Genomic DNA, 25,226 nt, shown 5'->3' with positions numbered 1-25,226 from the left:
CATTTAGTCTAAATTTAAAGTTTTAATACCTAATGTTAACTGTACATTCTGTATGATGATACTGTGAATCACATAAAAACGATCATGTTAAAGAATCACATGTGGAAATAATTTAGTCTCATGAAAAATGTTTTTATGTCACATGGAAATGAAATAATCAAGTGTACGAATCAAGTGGAAATAAATAAATCGTGTATAAGAGTTGTGTTTGTAAATAAATATTTAAAATTACAAATCACATACGCAAGTTTATGAATCATGATTAAGAATCAAATATGGAAATAAATGAAGTATGATTATGAATCACATGTGGAAATGAATGAAACGTCAAATATAGGAAATCTTACTGGAGAATCACGTGTCAAAATAAAGACATTATGATTAAGAATCACAAAAAGAAAAAAGTAAATCACACAAGAATCACATTCGGAAATAAAAAAATCACACAATATGTTAATGAATTACAATTAGGAATCAAATACTGAAAGAAAGAAATTGTCTGTAAGAATCATAAAACTGATCAAATGTAAAAATCCCATTAGGAAAAATTAAATCTTATGAAAAATATTTTAAGTCACATGGAAATTAAATAAATGTTATGTTATATGTGTGATGTGAAAATGATATAATCAAGTAAATGAATCATAGGTTTAAAGAAATTATAAAAAATTATTAATTAATCATGTATAAAATGGAAATGTGGAAATAAATAATTAAAATTATAAATCACATATTTATGAATATATGAATCACATCAAAATAAAGAAATCATGATTAAGAATAACAAAGAAGTTTGGAAATAAAATGAAAATATAAGAATCATAGGTAGAAAGATCAAAGTAAACAATTCAAGTAGAAATAAATTAATCACATCTAGGAATTATATGTGGAAATAAGAATAATAGGTTAAAGGATCCTGTGTGACGTGTGTTGTGGTTGTGAGTCCGGTGGCTCGGTGGTGGACTGGCGGTCGCTCTGTGGTCTCACACGTCCTGCTTGGAGTTTGCATGTTGTCTCCCCGTGCCTGGTGGGTTTCCTTCCTCAGTCTAAAGACAGGCAGATTAGGCAAATTTTGTCTGTGTGTGTGTGTGTGTGTGTGTGTGTGTCTGTGCCAAATTCAAATGTAATTGAGATGCTTATACGACCACACGTCACCTAAAGATAAGGGTCTCTCTGCGGGAATGAATTACACTAGTAAACACATACAATGCATTAAAAGATTTAGAGAAAGTATTCGAATAGAGAAATAAAATATGAAATAAGAGAAAATGATACGAATACAGAAACAGAGAGGTCGGAGCCTTGGTGACGGCAGCGACCTCACCGGCGCCATCTTGGATCTTGGTGACCCGTGATGGATTGGCACCTCGTCCAGGGTGTAACTTCTGGGACAGGATCCAAGCTCCTGCGACTCTGTGGACAGGATAAAGCACTATAAAATATAAATAACTGAACAAATACAAAAATTTATATAAATATAATGGAATATTATATGGAAATATAATTATTAATTAATCATGTAAGAAAAATTGTCAAAAAATTCCTGAATCATCTTTTTTTTTCTTATGGGTTCCGTATGAAACAGACGATTAGTTAGAAATAAAGAAATATAATTTAAAAGAAATTATTATTATTATTATTATTATTATTATTATTATTATTATCTTAAATCCCCATTAGTAGATGTTGTGTATCTCCTGATGTTCCCCTGGTGGTTCTCCAGCCTAAGCACATTACTGTGTACTAATTAAATTGTCTAATCCATTAGCGCTCCCATTTTCAAGCTGACTGCTGATGCGTCTTGATTCTCGTGACCTCGTGTGACCCCGTGTGTGGTCCCGTGGACAGGAGCCGTGGAGATTTTTCCAGTCTCTCAGACAGCGGGGATAATGATTTATTATCTTTACCTCCTGGAGCTCAGTGATTACGCCACGCTTCCTCGTCTGCTTATCGGAAAAACAGATGAAAATCACCAGCATTTTTAAAAACCCTGCACATGGAAAGTTTTGCCGTTTTAATTAGGAGCGATTAACATAATATTATCTCTAGTGCAAACATTTCTTATATTCCCATGGCTCAGGATGGAACGTTCACTTCCTCCTGATTAGAACATCATTAGAAGATCAAACACAGGTTAGAGGAACGTGCAAAAGTCAAAAGTATATATATAGACTCACCATAAACAACAAACAATGAATCAAAACAAACAGATTTCGATTCTTATCTTTAAAGTGGCTTTTTTTTATACAGTAAGTCTACTGTGCTTGTCCTTCATCTTGAAAAATCTTCTCTATCTTTCGACTAAAGAATGCAACTAAACTGGAGTCTGATTAGTTAAAAGTCTTTTCATGTGAAATCTAAATTAAACGAGTTTCATCTGAATGACAGTTAAGATCGTTGAAAAATTTGAATTGAATTTGAATTTGAAAAAGTAACAGACACTAAAACATAAAAGGGCATAAAACTGTATTTAGCAAATGTGCATCTGGTAAAAAATATAAATGTGTAGCGTTTTTATAAAAAAACTAAGTATGGATCAGGAAATAAGAAGCATTGCATATTATAAAAAACAGTGTTATATGATCGGATCTGATAATTCATCTTTTCACCTGGATGAGACATTTTTTGGCACCATTACTATGTTTTGCCCAATTATCGTTTCCATAGCAACAGCGCTTTTAAAGGATATGTATGACAGATTCTGCACCTATAACAAATAAGGCAGGCAGCGGTAACTCAGTGGTTAAGGCGTGATCAGAAGGTCCCAGGTTCAAATCCCAACACCACCGCCACCATGTTGGGCACGGCCCTCAAATGTATTACGGGATAAAAACTGTAAGTTGCCCTGGATATGGGCTTCTGCTTAGTGCTCTAATGTAAATGTGAGGAAGGAGTCTCCAGTTTTAGGACAACAAAAAGTTGCAAGTCTGGTGCTGAAACAGGTGTTTATGTGTCCCTCCTGTATGTAATCTGTCACGCCTTATCTCACTCTGGTCCTCCTGAAACACCTCCTTGTAGATCTACAGAAACATCTTCCACTGGATGACCTGCTCGCAGGGACGCGTAATCAGTAGACCACCTGCTGCATCCCTCCTGGTCTGGAGTTTTGTCATATATGATGATGAGTGCAGACACGGTGAAACACAAACAAGCAAACTGAATAGGATACCAGGAATGCACACTAAACACCAGTACTGTACATGACACAGTGACACAGAAAACCCCAACTTAAATCTAAACCCATTGTGTGTGTGGAGTAATGATGATGTCACTCGCAAGGGCTGATGGGTACAGTGAGAAAACTTAAACTAGATTAAATGTAATTATATTAATGGGCAAGGCATATGATGTGTCACTGTTTATTGGATGAAAACTGTAATAATTGGCTTTAATTGATAACTGATGCGAAATAAGAGGAATAAAACACGTTTAATGTTTCAGTCCTTAATTTGGTTGCTCTCGTCAACACCGACATTTAAAGTTTCTTTAGACACAGTAATGCAGAAAATATGACATGTTCTTGACTCACAAACTGGAAAACACACTGGGGTGAAACGGGGTGAAGTCGTTACGTGACCACTGTCATGTTTAAAGTGTTAAAGCTCCGTGGGATTTCAGCGCTCCACCGGGGATGTGTGTGTGTGTGTGTGTGTGTGTGTGTGTGCTGAGTGTCACACTCCCACCCCAGAAGAGTAACAGACAGTAAATCCGGCACTGCAGAGGTACCACGGTTTTCCCAGAAGCGCAGCGGTCTCTCATCGCATCTGTTTATCTCAGTGTTTAATTCTCTGTTTATTGTCACGGCCTCTCTCATTTTTAACTTGTTTTCGTTCCCAGAATTGCGTTGACCTGGAGTGTGCATCCGTAGAACTCCGTTCACGTACTTAAGCATTAAAAAAAAAACAGCTCACAGAAAAACCTCTGAATTATTGGCACCCTTTCTTACTGTAATTATTGGGTATTACATGTAATGATTCACACTTTTCCTCTGAAACTCATTTCCTCTGCATAGAAACGATTCCTCAGAACAGCATTGTGGGAAAATTAATGGTACCATCATAAAATACATCATTCAATTCATTCTCTATACTGTTTATCCTGTACAGGGTCAAGGAAAACCCGGAGCCCATACCAGGAGTCTTCGGGCACAAGGTGAGGTACACCCTGGACGGGGTGCCAATCCATCACAGGGCAGGAACACACTACGGGGCAACTCCGGAGGAAACCCACCACCAAGCACGGGGAGAACGTGCAAACTCCATGCACACAGACCCCGAGGTGGGAATTGAACTCAGATCCTGGAGGTGTGAGGTCACGATGCTAACCACTACCACACCGTGTCGCCCCTTATAGATATATTTTATTAAAAAAAACAAAAACAAAACAAACAAGAAAGCAGAGTGCATGTGAGAAGCTCTAGAGTGTGTGAACGCTATGAAACAGCTCGCAGGGACCCTGTTTCACAGTGTGTGAGAGCCATTTGGGAGTGTGTTCAGGTCGTTAGAGTGTGTAAGATGTTGAGCAGTTTAAACGCTTTAAGCTTGACAATGGGGTGTAAAAACCTAATTAAGTTTTTAGTTTTAGAAATTTAAACAGAGCTGTATGTCCTTAATATCTGCTTAGAGAAAAACCCTGGGGCGTACAAACTTTTGCACTGGTTTGTGTGTTTAATAGAGCGTGCTTCTTTTATGTCCAGCAGGTGGAGCCTATGTACTGAAGATGATTTTAAACTGAAGGCTGCAGCTCTCGCATCACTCCTCACACATCATCATCATGGTTATAAAACAGGGATTTTAAACAGCTCTACACTATGAGTGAGTTTCTTTTCCCTGAATAATAAACAATTATAGAGACTAGGAGTTTGCATATGTTTCATATTAATATAAATATATACCTCTATATGTATCGTATAAATGCAAAGTCACTGCCCAGCCCAAAAATACTTTACACACTCTAATATTTCATACACTCTTATATATCCGAGCATCAGGGAGCGAAAAAAAAATCCATTGATAAACGATCAGGTTTTTCCAGTACATAAGAAAACACCCACAAGAAAACCCCTCATTTTTTAAAGGTCATGTGACCTGATGAGTCCAGACTGACTCTATTCCAGAGTGATGGGCGTGTCAGGGTAAGAAGGGAAGGACATGAAGCGATGCTCCCATCATGCATAGTGTCCACTGTACAAGCCTCTGGAGACAGTGTTATGATCTGGGGTTGATCAGTTACTCAGGTCTAGACTTAGTAACGTTATGGGGCAATAAAACAGGCCTGAATGTACTGAATGACATCTACATATGTCTGTGTGGCGATAAAATGAAGTCTTGAATGAATCTCCGGAAATCACGAGTTCGATCCCCAGGTGATGCTGTAACCTCTCGCAGCCGGAGGTCTAGAGAGAGCTGATTGGCCGAGCTCTCTCAGAGGGGAGGGATGAGAGGTACTCTGTGCTCCCACATTAATCACGGCTCTACAGCCAATCAGGGGCGCCGACTTCCATTGGTGTGTGAGTGAGCAGTTTGAAAAGATGCGGTCGGCTGGTGTCACGTGGTTCAGAGGAACCATGTGATAGTCCACGACCCTCCCAGCTGAGTGGTAGTGGTAGCCTTAATGTGGGAGCCCCCTAGTGTCGGGGAGGAATTGGACACGACTAAATTAGGGGGAAAATCCAAAATAAATAAAAATGAATGTAGTGAATCACCAGTTTATCACATACATGGAGTTTTTCCTTCTTCCCTGATGGCACGGAGCAAATTCCAGGACTCAGAATGTGAGAGAGAGGCTCTGGGAGGCTGATGAGGAATAATTTACACACATCAACTGGACACCACTGTAATGAAAGTGAAGATAAAAGTGTCGGAATGAAATCTTAGAGTGCACAACATTTTTTTCTGGCTGAGTACTGTATATAAAAAGCACCACACATGCAATGAATGATAATTGTGGGCTTAAACAAATCCGTAAACATTATGCTTTTATTGTCAAACTGATTTTTGGAACAAACCAAAGTTTTTTAAAGTTAGGTACCACACACATTCTAATAATGCAGACACCCCAACAAACAAACAAACAAACAATACAAGTTCACATACAGCTGCAGTATTTGAAGACTCCCCTGATGAAAACACACATTTCTTAGTTGTTCTAGGAAGTTGGAGAAGGCCTATAGAGGGATCTTGGACTACAGCCCTGTAGGCAGTTTGTACATGTGTACCCTTCCTGGTTAATGTTCCATATTTTACCTGGGCCCAAATAACATTCACAGATCAATGCTATTGAATTCCTTATTTTCTCACCAATTTATGCTTAACACCTTTATTTTCTCTTAATAAAGAGAGTTTTTTTATTTTTATTTACCCATGGTGATGTGTCATTTACACCCAAGTGGCACAAGAAATGTTCATAAGGCAAATTAATGTTACTACTAAAAGCAATTTTCCATAAAAATGTAAATTTCTTTAAGAGTGCCAATAATTTTGGCCCATACAGTATGTTCATAATCCAAAGAGAATAAACACGTTTTTGACTAAATAATTAGTAAGTTCTCCAAAAACGTCTGAAAATTAAAATGATTACATATAATATCCTAACAATATGTTTAAAAAACACAAATTTTAGATATAGAGTGAAACCTCGGATTGCGAGTAACGCGGTTTGCGAGTGTTCCGCAAGATGAGCAAAGATTTTTAATAAATTTTGACTTGGAAAACAAGCAAGTATTTACGAGTACCGAGTATCATGTATCACGCATGCGCTTCTTGTTTTGATGCCGAGCGTCACGTGATCACAACTGAGCCAACGTTTTTTCTCTCTCTTGTGCTGCGGAATTGTGGGTAATCGTCTCCCCTGCTGGGTCTTAGTGCTTGTCTCTAACTGGTGTAATTAACATCCGTATGCACGTGTGTACTGTTTACAATAACACTGTGACCACGTGTCTGTATACGTGTGTGTACAGCGCGCGTGTAAAGCAAAAGCAAGTCTTATTAGAGAGGCTAAAGTTCCATTTACTCTCTCTGTATTAGCCTGCACTTTATGTCTGTGTGCGCATCATTGGGCACCATGCCACACACACACACACACACACACACACACACACACACACACACACACACACACACACACACAGACCCCTCCTACTTTCACCTTCTTTAAAAGATAAACTGCAGGTTAATTTGTTTTATTTTTACTTTATATTTTGTATTCATTGTTTTTATGTATTTTTTCTGTGGAACGAACAGTTTGAGTTACATTATTTCTTATAGGAAAATTAAATTTGATTTACGAATGTTTCAATTTTATTCAAATATAATATTCATATATAATTTCTACACTGTGTAAGTAATAATAAATATAAATATAAATTTAACAGTGCTCATCTCTAAATAAAATATTTGTCACTGCAGTACTTTTGTAATCTTTATGCTCCATGTGTGTGTGTGAGTGTGTGTGTGTGCGTGCGTGCGTGTGTGTGTGTGTGTGTGTGTGCAGACGGTAGCAGATTTCCGCAGATGCTGTTGACTTTCTCAGATGAGGTTCGTGTTTTCTGGGATCATCTCCTCCGCTGTGGTTCTGTGGATCCATATGGCCTCGATTTCACACTGCTGCTCGAGCCTTTTATCACACACACACACACACACACACACACACACACACACACACACACACACACACACACACACACAATAGGGCTGCACAATATTGTTCATTATTCATTATCATGGTGCTGCCACATCATAGGACCTGAAAATTCCCTTAAAAAAACACATTTATATGATTTTCTATTGCTTTTGGTCTTTGAGGTCCTGATCGATCCTCACTCTCACTGTTCGTCCTCTAAGGTCCTCTCTCTCTGTCTCACTCTCACTGTCCCCTCAGGTCCTCTATCTGCCTGACTCTCACTGTGTCCCCTCAGGTCCCTTCTGTCTCACTGTGTGTCTGTGTCTCCTGGGTGCAATTCTTTCTGATCAATCCTCACTTTCACTGTCCCCCCTCGGGTCCTCTTTCTGTCTCACTCTTATTGTGTCCCCCCAGGTGCTCTCTCAGTCTCATTCTCACTGTGTGTCCCTTCAGGTGCCCTTAATGTCTTAATCTCACTGTGTCCCCTCTTTGTCTCAGTTTCACTGAGTATTCTCTCAGGTCCTCTCTCTGTCTCCCTGTCACTGTGTCCCCTCAGGTCCTCTCTCTGTCTCACTCTCACTGTGTCCCCTCAGGTCCTCTCTCTGTCTCACTCTCACTGTCCCCTCAGGTCCCCTTTCTGTCTCACTTTCACTGTGTTCCCTCAGGTCCTCTCTCTGTCTCACTTTCACTGTCCCCTCAGGTCCTCTCTCTGTCTCACTCTCACTGTCCCCTCAGGTCCTCTCTTTGTCTCACTTTCACTGTGTCCCCTCAGGTCCTCTCTCTGTCTCACTTTCACTGTGTCCCCTCAGGTCCCCTCTCTGTCTCCCTCTCACTGTGTCCCCTCAGGTCCTCTCTCTGTCTCACTCTCACTGTGTCCCCTCAGGTCCTCTCTCTGTCTCCCTCTCACTGTGTCCCCTCAGGTCCTCTCTCTGTCTCACTCTCACTGTGTCCCCTCAGGTCCTCTCTCTGTCTCACTTTCACTGTGTCCCCTCAGGTCCCCTCTCTGTCTCCCTCTCACTGTGTCCCCTCAGGTCCTCTCTCTGTCTCACTCTCACTGTGTCCCCTCAGGTCCTCTCTCTGTCTCCCTCTCACTGTGTCCCCTCAGGTCCTCTCTCTGTCTCACTCTCACTGTGTCCCCTCAGGTCCTCTCTCTGTCTCACTTTCACTGTGTCCCCTCAGGTCCCCTCTCTGTCTCCCTCTCACTGTGTTCCCTCAGGTCCTCTCTAACAAGAACTGAGAAGCTATGCTTCAGTGCTCCAAACAGCCTACTATCTAACTGGGTTATTTTTAAATAATAGGTCTGATAGAGAGATTATATACATATACATAGACAGAGAGAGAAAGAGAGAGAGAGAGAGATTGGAATGTGGTGTAGAGGTAAATTATATGATCTCATTAAATCTATGTATGTAGACAACAAGCAGTAAATAAAACTTCCAGTAAACAAACTGGTGTGGATTGAACAAAGCTACAGTTTTGCATGGTTCATACTGTTCTTCATGGTCTTACCGGGTTGTCTGTTCTGTTCAATTATCATAAGGTCACACAGGTACGCTACAAACACTGCGTATGCTAACACAGCCAAAGAAGCAGTGGTACCTGGCCTTAAATACACAATATAGTGTGGCAGATAATGACAGGTCCAAAACTGAGAGACAAAGTATTAACTGGCCTCTGAGACTGATGACACAGACAGTCTCTCTGCCCTGAGAAAAGAGACCCTGCCAGCAGTGCAGCTTAAATCAAATAAAGACAGAAATGCAATTCTTCACTTATTGCACAAAATATGATGATGTCTGTACTGATTTCTGATATGTAACAGCCACTCTGGGGGCAACAGAATGTGCTACCTACATGCAAAACATGCCGGCACTATGTATGCGGAAAAAAAACCCTTAATGTCCTCTCTTTTGTAGGTTTCTGAAACACAATCAAGCTGTAAATACACTTCATTACTAACCGCACAAAGGTGTAGCAACATCCTCATTACCTGTTCAGTCTATGTCACCCTTCTCTCCAGTTTCAGCTAGCGCTTGACCACACCCTGATCGCCATGGTGATGAGATGCAGTATCCCTCTGTTCATACTTTCCAACATTCTAGGGGTAGAGATGAACCCTGGTCCAGCTCCTCTTAACTGAAGGTGGAAATTAACCCTGATTCAGTGATCCTAACTACAATTTTCAGGAGGTGGAGCTCAACCATAGTCCAGCACCTCCTAACTACAAAATTGTGGTGGAATCAGGTCCCAGCATCTTCGAACTACAAGCACCTCCTACTCTAAAAGTACAGGAACTGGACATTGTGCGTAATCCAGTTCTTACTAACAACAAAAATTTAGGGGCTGGAGATTGACCCTAATCCAGATCACCTGACTTACAAAAGTCCAGGAGGTGGAGACTGATCCTGGTCCAGGTCCAATTATCTGCAAAATAATCTGATCCAGCTCCTCCTAATTACAAAAGTATAGGAGGTGGAGATCTGACCATAAAAGCCAAGAGTTGAAGATTGACCCCAATCCAGCTCCTCCTACCTGGAAAAATCCAGGAGGTAAAGACAACATTATGTGTTTTAGGCTGGATTATAATTTATGATGTTCCATGTTGTAGACCATCTCATTGGCTAGGAGTTGGTTTTAGGAGGAGTTGAATTAGGTTCAATTCCACCTCTTTGACTTTTGGTTCTTGTTTATTCCAAAGAAGGCGTGGAAATGTTTTGGCAAGGATTTCATCCTGGGTAATAAATCCTGTAAGGGCAAGGCAAGATTTTTTAAGAAGAAGTAATTTTACTAAAAGCCCTAGTAAACGTGCAACATACAAGTGAAATAAAAGCCTAAAAGGTGTTTCATACATCATAAACACAAACATGGGGAAACATATGGCTTATAAAATCACAAGCCTGCAATTTTTCTAATAACAGATGCCAAACGCTGCCAGGCAATTCATCATGTTCATCCACAGAGCAGTAATACCATCTTCTCTAAATAAGATTAAACAGTGTGCTGCGGTTTTTGTGGAAATGGCATCCTAATGTTCATCTATCTACTGTACATTATATTTCCTGAAAAAGATTGACACATAGGCAGTCTGTACTATATCATTTAAAAATATTCCCGTCTCTCCGTAGAAATATCCACTAACATCACATGGGGTTATCAATAATAGAGTATATAGTATATTACAGTGCTAAATCCTTCTGTCATGTGACAGCTAATCAAGCCTTTAAGTTTAAGGTTTAATCCTAAAGGGTTGAAGCTCTTAGGGAACCTTAAAGATTGTAAAAAAAGAAACTTTGCACAAAAAACAAGTTCTAAACTGTCAGTAAGCTAAGAGCCAGTTTTTTTTATAATACACAACATTTCTATATCTGTATTCAGACTTGTTTATTAGGTAAAATGGTTCTTTAAGTGTCCCTTTAGAGTTTGTTGGATAACACTTTGCTGTACCGTGCAAAAGTTCGCATGGCTAATTTTAACGATAAAATCCAGTGGTGCTGTAAAGAGATGATTGGGGGTAAGTAAGGATTATTCCGATGGCCCCTGAGTGACATGGCCACTTATGACAGTTGAAAAGGGTCAGCTTTATTAAAGGTTCGGTGTCCAGGATATCAGGTTGTCAATGGGCCCAGAATTTCTAGTAGCCCACCACCCCGATGTTCAAACTCCCCAGATAATAATCCGATTAAGCAACCATGGCATGTTCTGGACAAGCAAGGCCCCACCTCACAAAATCCTGGAGGTAGAGACAACATTATGTGTTTTAGGCTGGATAATAACTTATGATGTTCCATGTTATAGACCATCTCATTGGCTAGGAGTTGGTTTTAGGAGGAGTTGGATTAGGTTTAATTCCACCTATTGGACATTTGGTTCTTGTTTTTTGGCAAGGATATCATCTTGGGTAATAAATCCTGTAAAGGGCCAGGCACCCCGAGGCCCAGACTGCCACGGGGGCAGTTTTTGGCCCCTCAGAGCATGGCTCCGCAGCTTCCCTAGTGGTAATCTGAGCCTGAAGGCCAAACAACTCCACTCTGGACATTGTTCCAGAAGTCTTGTGGATTTTTTCAGATGCAGTTTTGCAAACGTTAGTCATGCTTCCATTGTCTCTTTTTTTTTTTAGACAGAAAAGGGCTTCCTCCTGGCAACCTTTTCAAACAAACTGTACTTGTTCAGTCTTCTTCTAATTGTACTGTTTCATGGTGGCACAAGAGGAACCTACACAATACTGGGCATAATGTTGTAATGTCGTAATGTCGTAATGGTATGTCTGATCAGTGTATAATAATGAAATTATTGGACATTACTGAATTAAATATTAATCCCACAATAAAATTTAAATAATGGTAATAAATGACATTAGATATAGAGATTTGAGATAGTACAGATTTATTTAAAATTTAAAAAAGTTAGCATGTCGCAGAGTTACAGGATACAGTATATATATATATATATATATGTGTACTGTATAACGTCTGACATTTTGTTATGCGATGGATATACGTACATTAATGCCTTGTTTCAGACAAACAACATCACTTTATACAGTTCTGATATGACGTTAAGATATATTGATCCTTCTTGGACATCACCGTCTCTCGCTCTGTACACGATACGGCCGAGAGGGCGGATAAGACCCATATTTACATTCATGCAGTATATTCATGAGCCAAAGTTTTGTACAATATAATACATGTTTGTGTTCAGTAGGTTGGAGCAGATGATGGAGTGTGAGATGGAGTGAGTTTAGAGAGCGGGAGCGTATGGCCGGTCGTTTACATCAGATAAACAGCTCACTTTAAACCCCCGAGTGATTCACCGCCGTGTAGGAGCGGTACATCTCCACCATTACATCACATCTTTGGATTTGTAAATGTACTCAGATCCAGCAGGAGCGAAATAAACAACGTGATCCAGAAAAAAAAGAACATCATGAATGTTATTGACAAAAAGATACACTAGATTAGTGAGCGCAAACCATGAGTGCAAAATATAAAAATAAATAAAATAATTTGGCCTTATTTTCACCTTTTACAGGATTTAAACAATTGTTTATGTTAATATTAGTTTTATTGTCTAACATAATAAGACCATTGTGACTTATTTAATCAGCAAAGCCTAACAAGACAGTTGATTCATGAGCTTAACTAAGCTGAAGTATTTAAACATGTTTTCATTAAAAGCTTTGGAAAAAACGACTTTTGAGTTTGTTTTTCAGATTCCTGTATTAGCTCTGTTTATTCTTCTACGTAAATACACATATAAAAACTACTTTTTGTTCATGAGCTGTCACTAGCTGGTTAACATTAAGCTGCTGGTTTGTTTATAATATTGTAGGCTGGTCACAACATAAATATTAATAATTAAACAATATCACACTCCAGGTCAGGCTGTTGTACTGAATATCAGCGCGGCCATGATGCGGTTGAAGGCACGAGGGCGTAGCCGAGTACTGGAGGTGTCAGGAACGTGCTGCTATTCAGTACAGCAGCACGACCTCGAGTGTGATAGACTCTGTACACTGTACACTGTGTACTTGTTGTACACAGCATGTAGTGCCCTTGATCAGGGGTTAGAAAGGGATTTGGGATTCAGCCTTATGTTAGAAGCTGGTTAGCTTTGGAAATTCGGGAACAATGTGGGTTTTGTCAGACAGCTGCTCTCTCCTCAGTACTGCGGACCGTACAGACCAACTCTCACCCACGCTGAGACACACAGTTAGTGTCATTAATCACTGGACAACACCTGGGACACGCCCACTCATACATATAGTTACACGTCACAGTGCTGTTACTGTCTATTATCACCATTTCCTAAATGCCCCTCGTCCAATCAGATTACTCGGACTGAACTAACTGTTGATACTTTTCATTTTGCTTTAAAATAGCTTTAAAACTAAAACCAGAAGATTAAATAGAACTAATTTTCGTTTACGCAAGACAGGATTCCCCATGTAGAGATGCTGCTGTTGGATTTCCCTGTGTTCGCTTGTTTGCCTGTAGATCCCGATCTTTTGGGCCAGTCTGTATGAATATCTTTATCATATTAACCCATTAAGAATCCTTCTTTTGAGAAGTGTATTTTATTTATTAACTGGGTAAGTGTGTGAGCTAATCAACATTTAGCTTAGCTTGCTTTGGACAAAAAGGGTTTTATGAGTGGCCCTTTGTGTAAATAAGTAAGTTAAATTAAGTTTATTTGTCCCATATTCATGGGGTCAGAGCGCAGGGTTGGCCGTGATACGGTGCAGCTGGAGCAGACCACATAACAAAACCCTGGTATGGGCCGTACTCAAGGGCTCTTATCCTCCTAAAAGTTGTGGAACGCAAAAAAAGGTTCTACATCCAATCTGTGTAATTGTAAGTGTAATTTAGGAGGAAATAGACATAATCAAATTTACATAAAATGTCTGAATTTTCTTTAAACTGTTCATAGATTTGTGAATTTCTTTGTCAGTTCTTCAACTAATTCTGAATAATCCCTTTTTTTCTGATTTCTGTTTATTTCTGTTATTCTCCTGGTCTGGGAAAGCTAATGTTTCTGCTGTTCTATGTTGTGTAAGATCTGTTTTGCTGATTCCCACTGACTTTTCAGGTGCATGCAGTTTCATAGTATGATCCTCAGACAAAAACTTTCGTCATATCTACTAATTTAAGGGATTTCAATCTGAACACATTATTGAAGTAACGCTGAAGATAAAACAGAGAGCCAGAGACAAAACTTTCAAACAGAAACAAAGAGGGATACAAACTTTTGCACTCATGTGCAAGAAGAAAATAATTGTAATGTAATTAGTACGTGACCTTATATTATAATGTAGCTTATGTGTAGTGTTACAGGTGTCAGTGGTCACGTCTCTATTATGGAATGACTGTTCAGCAGCGGAGTATATAGCGCACTGTGTTCTTTACCTTTTCTTAAATAATTAAATTGTACTATTTGATTTAAATATATTTCTTTTCATTCACAAAAAAATTATATATATATATAAAACAAAACTTAAATGTAATTAAATTGAATTAAAACAGTAAAACAAACAAAATAAAACAAAAACCTTTGTAATCTTTTGCAAAACAACGAACAAGTAAAAAAAAACAGACAAACAAAATCAAACAAACAAACACACAAAAACACACACAAATAAACAAACAAATTTAAGATATAAACACCCCCTAGAAACAACCAAACAAAAAAAAAAACAAAATAAAAGAAATGAACCATAAAAATTATGGTTTATTTCATGTTATCAAACAAATAAAAAAGATGAAAACTCTCTGGAAACAAACAAAAGAAAAAATCTCACCAAACAAAATAAAACAATAAATACATGGATGAAACAAAAAACAAGAAGTAAAATCAAATTTTCTCCCCCAGAAAAAGAAAACGTATAAAGATTCCCCCTCCAAAAAACAGAAATAAAACAAAATAACAAAAAGATAAAACAAGCAAAAAAAAAAAAAAAAAGGAAATAATAATTAAAATCTGAAAAAAAAATTGCTTTGTCTGTTTGGAGTTCTTAACGGTGCATTAGTAATGAAATAACAGTCCTTGTGTTCATGAATATGTGACATGTTTTCCAGCTTAAGTTCCATTACACGCGGAGAGCCGCACTATTCGAGCACATTAGCTAACATCAGACCGACTAGCAGCAGCGAATTATGCTTGTGATTTAATATCATGAACATGCACCAATAAGGGTTCTATTCCTTTCCAGTTGCATAGTCATACAAATAAAAAAGCAACCTGTTTCCCCATCAAATTCTGCTTCAGCTTTCATCCACATCCTTGTGATCGATACAGCCGACTTTATTTACAGCAGAGGAAACAGCAGGGGGAGAGAGAGAGAGGACGTCCAGAGGCGTCGGTGCATTCGGTAGAAAGTGCATGCGTCGGGTTTGTTAAGAGTTTTACCGGTTTAATGTCTCGTGAAAGGTCTGACGGCATCACCATCCAACAGAACAATGAGTCTCAAGGCTCCACACGTCCTTCACATGTCCTTCACACGTCCTTCATACGTCCTCTCTGCCTTTGTGTTCTGTCACATGTCAATCATAAAGCAGCACTTTATATCATCTATGTTGATTTTTTTAAAAGACATTGAATAAAGCCATAGTTCAAGGCTCCATCAATCCTTCTCTTTATATCATTTCTCCATCTCTGAAGATCTTTCAGCTCTTGTTTATAATGCAGTCTCAGTGTTTTTCCTCTGGCTGCTATACTCCAGTGCTGTTGGTCTCCAGCGCTGTCTGCTTGCAGCGCGAGCTCATGGCGTATTCCCCTCGGCCGGTGCCGTTCTCCTCTTTCCTCAGAGGTTTCCTGTGCACAAGAGGAAAACTATTATGGTTCAAAACAACAACAACAACAACAACAACACCAGTGATATCCACAATCCAATCCAATCTAAACCCAGACTGTGGAAAGATTCTGTGAAGTATAAAGTATAGACGCAGAGCCGAGAAAGTTCAGACCCTCAATAAAGTCAGAGCGTCTACAACATTTATTACGATTATTTTCATGCATCTAAATATTGTAGTGTAAAAAATCTCACAAAATGTATATTCAGTAAGATAAAAAATAGTAATAGTCAGAGTTACCAAAGCTATTAACAATCCACATACTCATCAGAAAATATTGATAAACAATCAACAATGTATCAATCAATGATGTAATGACTACTGTAGTCGCAAACTCAACTTTCAAACTCACTTTAATGGGGTGCCATTATTTTTGCACAGATAAAGAGAAAAAAAAAACAGAAAAAAAAATCCTTTTTGTCTTGATTTATTTTGGATTAGAACTTGTCTTTAGATCGCAGAACCCGGTTGAGAATTTTAGGATTTCCGATCAGACGAGACTCGAGGCTCACTGCAGCTTCTTACATGGAAAATAAGTATTATTATCATAAACTGGGTTTTCGTAAATACAATTCTTGTATAAAGTCTTCTTCATAACATTTACAAATCGACTCGCTTATATTCAGATGCAATTTTATAATAAGAATAGTAAACTGAACTTATTTGTTCAATAACCTGAGCAAATGCAGCTTCCCGTCTGAATGAGCTGCCACTCCTAATTTCAGCGGCGAAGCGAGGATGAGGAAAACAACCTGACCTTTCCAAAGGCTGCATCGACTGCACGATGGTCCTCTGAGATGTGTCTGGAGGCTGGGGCTAATAAACCTGAGCTCATTAAAACAGGCTGCTTGTTGCAGGTAAACACACATCATGCCCGTAACGTGGATGAAGCCTGGCCTTTGCTGACTTATTACGAAAAAAGCTAAAGAGGAGTTTACTTTAACTCTGTACTTGAAACACACAGGCTGCCAAGGTTCAGCTCGGGAGCTCGTATTAATACAGCGGCACTCCTTTATTGTGACATCAACAACTTCCTGCATTTACAAATGTCACAGTAATATTTATGGGTTCTGTACAATTTACAAAAGATCAGCTGCTGGTTAACACCAGTAAGAGGAGACCCTAAATACATATATGAATGGGGTTCGAGTCAAACAAGGATTGAATTGTGCATAAAACAGGTGACATTTACAGAAGACTTTAAACGCTTTGTGTACGGTTATAAACTCTTAGCGGCAGGTAAACATTTGAACAGTGCAAACATCTTAAAGAAGATCAAGGTGGCCGAGGTGTTCTGTTATTCTGCACAACCAAAATTCTCGGTTTGACTTGAACACCCCTTGTCTATCCTTGAAATGCCTACTGTACAAATCCCAGTGTAGTCTACTGTACAAATCCCAGTGAACGACCTGTTACTATAGAAATGAGAATATACTGTACCAGACAGAGTCCTATAGAATTCCACAGTTTTCGTATTCGCTTTTGACGGATCTTATATTTTGAGTTAACGTTTCTTTACCGGATGTTGCTCTCGACAACATGTGGTCTTTTTCTGCTTCTTGAACACCTCGGCTCGTGCGCACGCAGCAGCCAAACAGTTTGTGGAGACAGACTTCAGCGTGATTGATTAAATGTTTAGGAGAAGCCTGTCGTGACTAACACAATCCCTGTCCCTCGGGTAGGACTGATGAGACTCTTTAGTCGCTCTGCAGGGAACATCTGTCATGAGAACGAGCGCGAGCAGCCATGAGGCCTCCAGGGTCTTTCCTATAAAGACATCCCCTCGCCTGATTTACGCCAGGGGAAAAACTCCTGTCTCATCAGCCGCCTCGGGGGAGGAGAGGAGGCGACCGGACCGAGGGTTCAAGAGGAAAGGTTTGGAGAAGGTTATGTTGAACTGTATCTTGAGTAAAGAGGAAGCTGTTATTTACTGTGTTTGTCAGAGACTCAGAGTTGTGTAGGTGGAGTTCGAGTAAAACAGACATGGGAGTTTGCAGATTCTCTCTGTGCTTGGTGAGTTTCCTCCCTACTTCAATTATAAACCTACAAGCAAATATTTCCAATAAAAATAAAAAAAGGAAGGCGTATACAAAGAGTTACAAATAAAATAGAATTAAAAGCAGTATTGCTGAAGCCTGACGTATGAAATGAAATGATGGTGTGTGTCAGCAGCAGTGATATCGTCCATGTTCCAAAGTGCGAGTCCTTTAGGAAGCCTGGAGAACTGTTCCTCAAGATTACATTAAAAATACAAGAACGACTGGGTGTTTGGTAGAAAAATATGAACAAATGATATGGGTTCAAGATTTTTTTGCATAGTACTGCATATATATATCAGTATCATCTGCATATGAGTGAAGTTCTATTCCAGGTCAGGACACACTAATGTTGGATTATTAACATGCCTGAGCAACTGAAGTGGTTCATGATGGCCAATTTGGATTTCACATGAAAAAGTGTATTATTCTAAAATGCTGAATCGTTAAGATATTGCAACGTGAATTTGACATGGTTACGGACACTACAGATTTTTTTTGAAGGAAAAATCTTTAAATTTACATGGAACACTTTAATTGAAACAACAATTTTTTTTACAGGTCATATACTTCTAGACGTTTACATCAATTTTATTATCAATACTCATAAAGAAATATTAATAATTTACATTTTTTTAATGATTATTGTTTGAAGTAAGACAGTATAAAGCTAAAAAACGTTTAAAAAAACAAGATTGGTCACTTCCATGTTGCATAAACTTTAGCAATAACTTCTTTGGCCACACACACATTTTCTTTGTTATATGTATAACAAAATATTTTTTTTAAATCCGCACCAATACTGTGTTTTGGCCGAGTGTGGATAATTGTGTATGTGGCAGATTGAATGTTAATCTGAATTTGAATTTAAACAGATCAGACATAATTGTATCAACATTAAGGCTAATTGGTCTAAAGTTTATTTCTGCTGTATAGATGAACACTAAGAGCATGCTGTACATCACGTACGGTTTGACAATGAGGAGACTGAGAACACTTGAAACAGCTAGCGAATTAATCCTTTAGGTTTCATCATATAATTCTGTCATTACGCACTCTTGTCTGAGTACTAATTGTAAACTGGGAAAATCTTATCAAATGCCAGAATCTTGTGCTTTGTATACAAATGCTTGCATAATAACACTCTCCATTTACTTATACAGTTTAAACACTTTTCTGGTGGCCTGAGGAACAACACAAGGAGATTGGGTCATCCTCTTTAAAAACACTGCTTCATTATTGTCTCATCACAAAACTTCAAACTAGTGTAGATCTTGTACTTATTGTTATAAAGCATTGACACCAGAGACTCCTCCCATACATGTTAAATCTACCTTACAGAAAACTTTACCTTATCAATGTTAAACAGGAAATCTGTTTTTACCGTGTGTCCTCGGTATCTATTACAACTGAGACCTTGTGACCAACCCAAATCCAGAATTCATGTCTGCTGTACGCTGAGACACCTCCAGAAGTTTCTAGAAGAACAAACGTAGTGTTTTTAAATAATCTCGACAAAACTGTAGTCTGTGTTTCTCTGTTCGATCTGAGAATTTGACCCACAGTGCTTTCATTTCAGCTCTGCTGGTATGTGAAAGAGAGAATCGCTGACGGATGAGGCCAGGAGCGGGTGAAGAGGATGGAGGACATTCGTGAGGGAATGCTGAGTGTGTGCTGATTCAGAGCGCTGTAAAGCTCAGCAGTCTTATGTAAGCTGAGAGCTCAACAGAGATGAGAAGAAGCTTGTAGAGGTGATCTGCTGAGAGGAACAAAGGTGATCATGGGGGATACAGAGGACTGAAGGAGGACAGATGAAAAAAAAGAAAAAACAACTGTCATTATCAATATCATTCTCAAGATCCAAGAGTGCTGGAAGGTTAAATAAAAGTTCCACAGAGTGACTGTGTGCTATAGGGGTACTTTAATAAGCTGACTGATGTAAATAAAAAGCCTTACTAGGGCTGTCAGCATTTTAGTTTCGATTGATCACATGATTTAAGATGTGCTGCTTACTTACACAGCCCAGATGAGTGAATGTGTTTGTTTTTCCCCACTTTGCCCATAAAATCAAAGAAAACAAAACCTTAGAACATTTTCAGCGGATCACGTACCATGTTATTAACAAGAACTCAGCAGTCCTCTATAAACATCCACAACATTGTATCAATCAGAAACTTGTAAAATGTACTGCACATACCGGCATCCCACAAGGCTCGACTCTTGGACCACTATATTTGGTATTTTGCTCTTTTATTTGTTTAATGTAAAAAAAAAACAAAAAAACAGTAGCATCATGTAATAAGGCAGGTGAAGCATGGAGTTAATGCAGATGTACAGTAATGTAGACTTTATCACGTGTAACATAAAACAAAAAACAAACACTGAAATTTAACCAGCAACCTAAACAAATAAAAAAAAATCAATTAAAACAACCAGAACAGAACAAAGAAAAGTAGATGCAATCCAACCTAACAGTGAATCCCTAGTAGCTTAAATGTGAGCCGTCATATCAAGTCAGGCGTTAGGTCACACAGGTACGTTTTGCGCTGTGGCCATTAGAGGGCAGTAGGTGAAATGTATCAGTTCTCAAAAACTTGTTAATAAATACTTTTATATTTTCTTCCCTATTGTTTCACAAAATTGATAATGTTTAAATCCAAAATGTTGTCTTAAAGCACTGAAAATTCTCCAAGCTGGTTATTTTCATTACGGCTATAAAGCCGCCCTGCTGGTGAAGTTATTTCTATGGCTAGTAGGTAAGTCCTGGTGTCAAAATGAGGCTAGGGGGCCCAACTTTTTCTTATGACATCACAGAGTCCACATTTAAATATTCTAAAAATGGGATTTCATCAAAGTGCTTCAGGTAAACTAACTCTCACTGGCCACATCTCAGGGAAAATAGAGCTTAACCCAGGATTCATAGCTCAAATCACCCAAAATGCCACTTAATACCTGATTTGATGTGATGAGTCATAAATAAGGGGCCTAGTTAAATATAACTTAAACCAGGTGTAAACAGAAATCATAATGTGAACCAGGTATTAGAAAATGCATACAACATGAAAGCGCAAGACACAAACACATAAAGTGTTATAGGACGCTTGTCGCATTTTTATTGCATTTTTATGTAGTAAATTTTAAGACTGAATTAATCGGCGTCCTGCATTTTTCTCCATTTTTAATTTGGGGAGATGGGAGATCATGTGACTAAAAACTAAATCTTTTTTTTTTTTTTTTGCTAAAATTGTGTCTGTTGTGCCTAATCTGCATGCCTTTGGATGGTGGGAGGAAACTGGAGTACCCTGAGGAAACCCACCAAGCACGGGGAGAACATGCAAACTCCCTGCACACAGAATCGAAACCGGACCCTGAAGGTGCGAGGTGGTGACGGTGCTAACCACTACACCACTGTGCTGCTCTCGACGCAATATTAAAGTACTTAAAAAGAGTTTTAAATAACTCTCACACATCAACTCCAGGGCTGTGTGGATAATAAACTGATGTGTAATAATTACAACACGTAATGTTGTACTTCAGCACGGGCAATAATAACAGACTATATTTGTGCAGGAATATCCAGCCCTTCTCTAAATACATCTGCTTAATGTAATATTTATAGAGTTAAACACAGCCTGAGATAAATATAGCCCTAATGGTGCCCTGATATAGATCTGCGCTGGACTCTGCACTTGGCTGAACATTTCTATGAGCCTGGGAACACCAAAGAGGCTTTTCTCATTCAGGAGAACATCAGAGCAGAACCTAAATCAGGACCCTTCAGTATGAATAATACACACTCTGTAGTACACACGGCTGTGAAAAGCATCAATAATTCAGAGCCAGGCTCTTACAGGAACATACACCAAAGCGTCTTTGGTGTCCCCTGAAACCGGATGAGAGGCTCGGATTCGGATAAACTCTTAATCTAGCGTAATTTCTGCAAAATTACACATGACATTTAGTAAGAAGGAAAGAAAAGAAAAACAACACCGAGGTTGGTGCCAATTTCCCTGTGTTTATTTCTTTCACGTCTCCCGGCCTGTTTCTTCGCTGTAACACCTCACGGCTGTCAGAAGACGCAGACACTCCGTGAGCCGTTCCAGCAAAACACCAGACTTCCTAGCAATCGTCTGCTTTTGTTTTTTATCGGGGAAACCCATCTACGTGGTAACACAGAGCTAAATATAACCTCCGCTTTTCCACGCCAGAGTCTCTCTCGCTGCCAAAGTGCAGAGGCGATCGGTTATAGCCGAGGAGCAAAATAAATCTGTCTCCAGGATCCGCCCATCTAGCAGATTTATTCATGAGGGGGACAGATTTACAGCCAGGAGGAATGCCCTCGCTGTCACACAGGGCAGGAGTCTATTTTTAGCGCCTGTGAGTGTTTACATGAGAGACAAAATGAAATACTCTCAGAGTCGTGAACCTGTAAGAGGGAAACAGCACGCAGAGGACAAAACCTGTTTAAAAGTGCTGTTTAATACCCTAGTTTGTCCTCCAGTTATTGAAATATTATTCAGGTTGTGTAAAATAACACCCTATTATAAGAGCAGCTCTGACAATAGAAGAAGACATTCATCACATACTGTGTGGAGACCTACAGTGACGTCTGGGGCGAGCTGGGGCTTGAACCCTCGACCTTCTGACCTTCTTTATTGTATTAACGCACTTATTTGAGCAGGTGTGTAATAGGGAAGAAGATGCCTGTTCAACACTGAGCATATATGGAAGGAGTCTCCAGTGTCAGGGTTTTGTAACTTTACTAAACCTGTAGTTCCAAGCCTTCAGCTTAGATTAAACACACCGTGGTGTCAAGATCATGTGTGAAAATGTGTGTTCCTCATGTTTCCAGAAACACTCTCTCACACACTGAGCTCTGGAATATGTTACTACCTTCAGGGAAGAAAAGCTCCATTGATGTGATCCTCTGGTGTTTCAGTACATTCAGGTGGTCAGCTGACTTCATTTTATTGCCCCATAAAGTTACTGAGTCTAGACCTGAGTAACTGATCAACCCCAGATCATAACACTGTCTCCAGAGGCTTGTACAGTGGACACTATGCATGATGGGAGCATCGCTTCATGTCCTTCCCTTCTTACCCTGACACGCCCATCACTCTGGAATAGGGTCAGTCTGGACTCATCAGGTCACATGACCTTTTTCCATCACTCCAAAGTCCAGTCTTTATGCGCCCTAGCAAAGACTTTTTTCTGATGAGTCTCACTAACGAGTGGTTCTCTTATGGACACACAGCTGTTTAGTCCCAATCCTGTGAGTTCTCATCTCATGGTGTGTGTGTGTATGGAAATGCTCTTACTTTCATTATTTTTACTCTTGATTTTTTGCCATGTGACTTCACCGAGTGTTTAAGTGATCTCCATTCATGATTTTACATAAAGTTGACTGTTCAGCTCCGTCCTTTCGGTGTTCTTAACCCAATTTCCCTCATTTCAGTTTGGTTCAGTTGTTCTCTTTGCTTGATGAAGCCCAATAATTTGAAGCTTCTAAAATGGCAACTTTTTCCCCCCATTTTTTTAGCAAGAGAGTATATTTTAAAAATAGTATGATGTAATAAAAAAAGGACATAAAAATGTTATGTACATTACATTTATGCATCTAATCAGTTTAAATCTTATTTCAGTGATAATTGGTCTGTAGGCTTCATCTTTTCTACATGCAACCCTTTGCACAAAGGTTTTTTATTGATTCTCTATATGGTTAAGAATATTTGTACAACAACTGTCTCTAGAATATATCCCTAGCATCATTTTAAATAAATTATTAAAAGGCAGCTATAAGAAGCCTTGAGAAGCCACCAATACCAATCACTTGACTTAAGAGTAAAGATCCAATAAGATCATCTACAACATGAGAACCATCCAAAACCTTAGAGAGAAAAAAATAAATCAAGCCTAGAATGTAAGGGGATTCGTTAATGACGTTAAAAACTAATTTTGAGCTCCTGTACGCGGTGCTCTTTTCTGTTAATCCACCCAACATGCACATCTGTGGTGTTCCATCCCAGTGGCTTTAATTCCATTAAGCTGATTACACTAAGTGATCCAGAGAACAGATCTCCACAAAGCAGTGACTGGAGTAATAATCCATATGTGTTTAGGACGCTTTCGTTCATGGACAGATTATACAGTTTTTGCATGAACTTAAACATATTTGTCGTAAACACACTTATTACATTTAGGCATCTCTATTACTGAGAAAATCCTGCCAGCTGTTTTCCCATCAGTAGCTAATTTCCTTTTTCACAAGTTCTCAGGGACGGAGGGGATTCACCATGTCCGCTCCAGACGTCTCCAACACACAGCGCTAATAACACGTCTCTGTTTAAACGCTAAGAACAGACGCTCAGCACAACGCCTTAATAAATGATTAATATTCAGCATGACTTGCATGTAAACACTAGCTTGGCTCTTCTCTGGCTTCCATCTAACATCTGGACTGCTTCACTCTAACGTGTGTGAGAATCATCCAGAAATAACGGCGTATTTTACTTCCAGAAGCAGATTTTACGCTTTGGTTTCAGTTCCTGTTATCCAAACATTTTTGCGAAAACAAACGACAGCAGTGATCGTGCTTTCACTGTTTTAAGTCGTCTTAAAATAATTCACAAAGACGTGTGCAAAAGCTAGAAGATACCACTGATTAATTTTCCCATGATTCATAGCACAAGCTGGCGTTATATTCACCATCTCAGCATTGTTATATTCTCAATGGATTTTTTTTCCAGTACTCAGTACAATTTAGTTATCCATAATCTAATGACATTTTATTCCCAGCACTTTTTCCATACACTTCAGTATTCAGTATCCTTCAGTACAGGTTTCTATTCTACTGAATGCTGAAGTGTAAGCAGTACTAAAATGTACAGCAGGGACCTCATGTCTCTCTAGTGTCTGCTCAGACTGTCATTCCACAATAAGCTCGCTAATATCTTGAACTTGTGAGCTTGTGATGTGCTTTATCTCCAGGCTCTCCGAGGCAACGATGTGGTGGTGACTTCGCTGTTCTCTAAGCTGTTCCTCTAACAGTGTGTAATGGATTATTAAAATCAGGAACAGCACAGGGATTAATTGCAATGATGCTTCCATTCACCTTGTGAGAGTGAGTCCAAACCATAATCCTTTCACAATCCTAAAAAAAAACACTAGACTAGACTGTAAAATTAAAATCGCCCTGGAACATGGCAGGATCCTCTTTAACCAT

At 39.1% G+C, this 25,226-nt stretch overlaps 1 protein-coding gene across 1 annotated transcript in view; it reads right to left on the bottom strand.

Moving 5' to 3' along the window:
- Nucleotides 1-14,956: 14,956 nt before the first annotated feature.
- prima1 (proline rich membrane anchor 1) overlaps nt 14,957-25,226 on the bottom strand; it is a 28,366-nt gene continuing 18,096 nt past the window's right edge. The window contains exon 4 of the mRNA XM_053489401.1: nt 14,957-15,930. Within this exon, the coding sequence (XP_053345376.1) occupies nt 15,828-15,930 (103 nt within the window). The 3' untranslated portion in view covers nt 14,957-15,827. The remainder of the gene's footprint in view (nt 15,931-25,226) is intronic.

The sequence above is a fragment of the Clarias gariepinus genome, chromosome 27 (assembly GCF_024256425.1).
Source record: "Clarias gariepinus isolate MV-2021 ecotype Netherlands chromosome 27, CGAR_prim_01v2, whole genome shotgun sequence".
Lineage (NCBI taxonomy): Eukaryota > Metazoa > Chordata > Actinopteri > Siluriformes > Clariidae > Clarias > Clarias gariepinus.
The sequence above is the reverse complement of the archived record's forward strand: the minus strand, read 5'-3'. Positions and strand labels throughout refer to the sequence as shown.